This window comes from Hibiscus syriacus, unplaced genomic scaffold, assembly GCF_006381635.1.
Source record: "Hibiscus syriacus cultivar Baekdansim isolate YM2019G1 unplaced genomic scaffold, ASM638163v2 tig00110160_pilon, whole genome shotgun sequence".
NCBI classification, from domain to species: Eukaryota; Viridiplantae; Streptophyta; class Magnoliopsida; order Malvales; family Malvaceae; genus Hibiscus; species Hibiscus syriacus.
The window spans coordinates 708480-712299 of NW_024062608.1; the positions used below are offsets into that span (position 1 = coordinate 708480).

Sequence of the window (3820 nt, forward strand, 5' to 3'; positions counted from 1 at the left end):
GTTGTGATTTTAGGTTTTAGGTTATGAGTTGCGATTATGGGATATACTGTGGACAGTTCAGTGTTCCAATATATTAATATTCATGTTTGGAATTTAAAAATAAAATACTTGGCCTGGATACTAATGGCGCTTTGAAAATCGCATTGCGATTATGTATTATCGCGTTACGAAAGTCAGTATCGCGTTGCGAAAGTAAGTATCTCGTTGCGATTTTTTATTATCGCATTGCGATAGTCAGTATCGCATTGCGATTTTCCCAATTCGCGTTGCGATTTACTTATTCGCATTGCGAATTGGGAAAATCGCAACGATACTGTAGACCATCGCAACGCGATTTTCAACTATCGCATTGCGAAAATGCAACGCGAATTTGCGATAATGGAGATCGCGTTGCGAATTAGCGATCGCATTGCGATTTTGTTGGTCATTTTGACAAATCCGGAAAAAGTTGGTTAAAATCGTATATTATATGGGATTTTTGGTCACTGAGATTATTTTCTCTTGTTTTAATTATTAGGGACCATATATTCCCGTATATCTACTGGGTATAAAAGTAAAAATTTGCAGGTTATGGTCCAGAAGAGGTAAAATTCTAGTTTTAAGATTCTTCTTCTTTGAAATTTGAGTTAGTCTTGAGCTATGTAACTAGTTTAGGTGATTTGAACCTTTTCCTACTTTTCTTTTTTGTTGTTAAATTTTGAGCGCGTTTTAATGCATCTCATTCACCATCTACAAGCCTAGAAAGTAAGGCTATTTTCGTGTTGAAAGAAATATGTTTCGTTGGATTAGAACTAGTTCAAATTGCTGATATGTTATAAGCGTGTATAACCTTTTATATCCGGTTCAAGGTTCAGCATTCTCTATGAGAGTGATTGAACTAAGGGAGCTTGATATAAGGAGTTCAAATATGTGGTGTGTAGCTTTCTAAGCCAACCTTGTAATGTTTTTGAAGGACAATTGCAGAAACCTGCTTGCGCTGGTGCAATTCAACTATTTCACTACTTAGACAGAAATTGTTGTCTGAGGATGTCCTTTTCTCTTATTCGAGTAAGTAGTTATCCGATAATAGTTTTGTTCTAATCCAGCTCTTTGACAGGGCAGAAACATGGCTGTGTCTGGTTCCAAAGCTGTTTTTGGAGATGTCTATGTGGATGAGTTAGTGGGAAGCTGTTGGAATGACTTCGGCGTTTTGAAAACTAAAGGGGTTTATTTTGCTGATCGGAGCCATATCAGTTGCCGAAAAGCTTGTATGTTTTTGAGACAGCAGGAGAGACCCTTTTTCACTTGTGGATACTATATTTCTGCCACAATCTCAAGAAATTCTAAATGTAATCCTCCTTTTAGTCCAAGGATTAAAAGTTTTCACACCTCATCTTTGCAATGTCCCTCTGCTAGGGCTGTTCATGATGTGTCATTTGATGGCAGTTATAGTGATGAGCAGACTAAAAGTTTGACTGAACAGTATGTCTTCTCATCTACTATTTATTTTCATTGCTTTAAACATTTGTGACACTTGTACGTAATTTCCACAATTTGATTCTTTGGTGTTGATTTCAGTGCTAATCTAGGTGAGAAAATCTTGACGCTTGTTTCTGGGTCATGTTATCTCCTGCATCCTGCTAAGGTAGAAATTGGAGGAGAGGATGCGCACTTCATTTGTGTCGATGAACAAGCCATAGGTGTAGCTGATGGTGTAGGTGGCTGGGCAGAAGTTGGTGTTGATGCTGGAGAATTTGCTCGTGAACTTATGTCTAATTCAGTTACCGCAATTCGGGATGAACCCAAGGGTTCAATTGACCCTGCCAGAGCATTAGAAAAGGCCCATTCAAGCACAAAATCACAAGGATCCTCAACAGCATGCATCATTGCCCTTAAAGAGGATGTTTGTATTCACTTTCAAATGCTTGTCTTTATGATTTTTTCATAAAACGTTAACAAGCATGAGAGCAGATGGGCTTTAGATGAATTTTCTTTGACGTGTCTTGATGAAGGGAAGGTCTCAGTTTGATCACAGTAACTAATTTCTTGCCCTTTTATTAATTTTGTGGATGCTTCAAAAGTTTGGTGCCACTGAAAAGAGTAAATTTGCTTTAATGTGAATGTCAACCATTTGATATTTTGCACTTTGTATGTCTACTTTCACCTACAAAAACCCCGCTGACCTCCAAAAATAAAGAGAAATTAAATTTCTTTTCTTGGTTCAGCTTTTAAAGTTTAGTCTTGGTATAGTTGTATGATGCGAGGTTTCTCTGTTTCTGAGAATTGAAATTCTTGCGACATACCACATTATTGATTTTTCTCTGAACTTAGCAGGAAAGCAATAGGGGCATCAACTGCTATCATTTCGTTCAATGTCTTCCTATAGAATTGACCTTATTTGTTCTAGACCCAAACATTTATCGAGCTTTATTGCAAGTGCATTTTGGGATAGCTAGGGTTGCAAAGTCTATAAAGGACTGAGATATTTAGGAAGCAGATTAGGTCCATGTGGTTTCATATACTTACTCTTCTTGACAGGGAATACATGCCATAAATCGGGGCGACAGTGGTATCATAGTGGTTAGGGATGGTTCAACCGTCTTCCATTCCCCAGTGCAGCAACATGGTTTCAATTTTACTTATCAGTTGGATAGTGGTACTAATGGTGATCTACCAAGCTCTGGCCAGGTTAGTTGATGACTCGTTACTCCACCTGAATATAAGGGCTTGATCAGTGTTTTTCCTTCGTTTTTTGACGGCAATATCTTTGAAAGGGGTAGATAATCCTTGCAATCTCTTAGATTATTTTAGCACCCTGTTTTGTTAATGCCTTAATATTGTATTTAAGGAAAACATACCGATGATTGTTGAAATTTGACCATTGGACCTCATCTGGTTGCATTTTTCAAATGACTCGGTGCTCATTGTTACAACACAAACATGTTTATATCACGTTTTATGTGTTCGAGACTTTGAAACTCTTATGATGCCATATAGTTTTCTATGTTCTTTCCCCACCTTGTAATCGAAATGTAGCACTTAAACCTATTTCTAGGTGAAAAACCTAACTATCAGTTTGGAATTAATATGCCCAGGTTTTCAGAATTCCTGTTTTGCCGGGTGATGTCATTGTCGCTGGAACAGATGGGCTGTTTGATAATCTGTACAACAATGAGGTTACTGCTGTTGTTGCTCATGCTTTACGAGGTGGCTTGAGTCCCGAATCAACAGCTAAGCATATAGCAACTTTGGCTCGTGAACGAGCAGTGGACAAGAACAGGCAGTCACCATTTGCCAAAGCTGCTCAGGATGCTGGGTTCCGCTATAATGGCGGCAAGCTTGACGACATCACCGTTGTTGTTTCCTATATTAGCAGCTCTGCAGATGTGTGAGTCTTCACCAAGTTGGTGAACCTATTGAGACCTTGTATAGTTCAAATAGTAGTTTTCTATGTTGGTTTTAGGCTTGGAAAGCTTTAATTAGCTGAGATAATTTTGGCCACGGAAAAAAATAAATAATTCATATTTTCTTTGCAGTGGTCCTTTTAAGTTTACAAACGTTGATCATCTGCATCGTTGGTTAACCTTACTAAACTGCAAAATTACAAGGAGATTGAATTTGTTAATAATAATAATAATCAACTTGATAAAATCAAAACATTTAAATGTTGGGGTTAAATTTGTGATTAAATATTTTTATTTTAAAATTGGAGAAAACTGAAGGAACACAAAATCAAAGGGACTTGGTTGATGTGGCCAAATTCATAGTTAAAATCAGCACGATTCGTGGAAGTTGATTTAGCAAGCAATGGTTGAGTTGAGTATGATGCTTGAAAGTTGTG

The 3820-nt window shown here is 37.5% G+C and overlaps 1 protein-coding gene across 1 annotated transcript; it reads left to right on the forward strand.

Moving 5' to 3' along the window:
- Positions 1-1105: 1105 nt before the first annotated feature.
- On the forward strand, positions 1106-3484 carry LOC120216485 (probable protein phosphatase 2C 55). Its single transcript, XM_039213897.1, has 4 exons — positions 1106-1461; positions 1558-1882; positions 2518-2667; positions 3075-3484. The coding sequence occupies exons 1-4, from the start codon at positions 1106-1108 to the stop codon at positions 3369-3371; spliced, it is 1128 nt and encodes a 375-aa protein (XP_039069828.1). The 3' UTR covers positions 3372-3484.
- Positions 3485-3820: the final 336 nt, after the last annotated feature.

Bases quoted from the DNA above. Each gene is read 5' to 3' on its own strand.
- LOC120216485 (XM_039213897.1), top strand. From the start codon at position 1,106: ATGGCTGTGTCTGGTTCCAAAGCTGTTTTTGGAGATGTCTATGTGGAT. The intron at 1,883-2,517 runs GTTTGTATTCAC...TCTTCTTGACAG, and splicing joins TCATTGCCCTTAAAGAGGAT to GGAATACATGCCATAAATCG. The intron at 2,668-3,074 runs GTTAGTTGATGA...TAATATGCCCAG, and splicing joins ATCTACCAAGCTCTGGCCAG to GTTTTCAGAATTCCTGTTTT.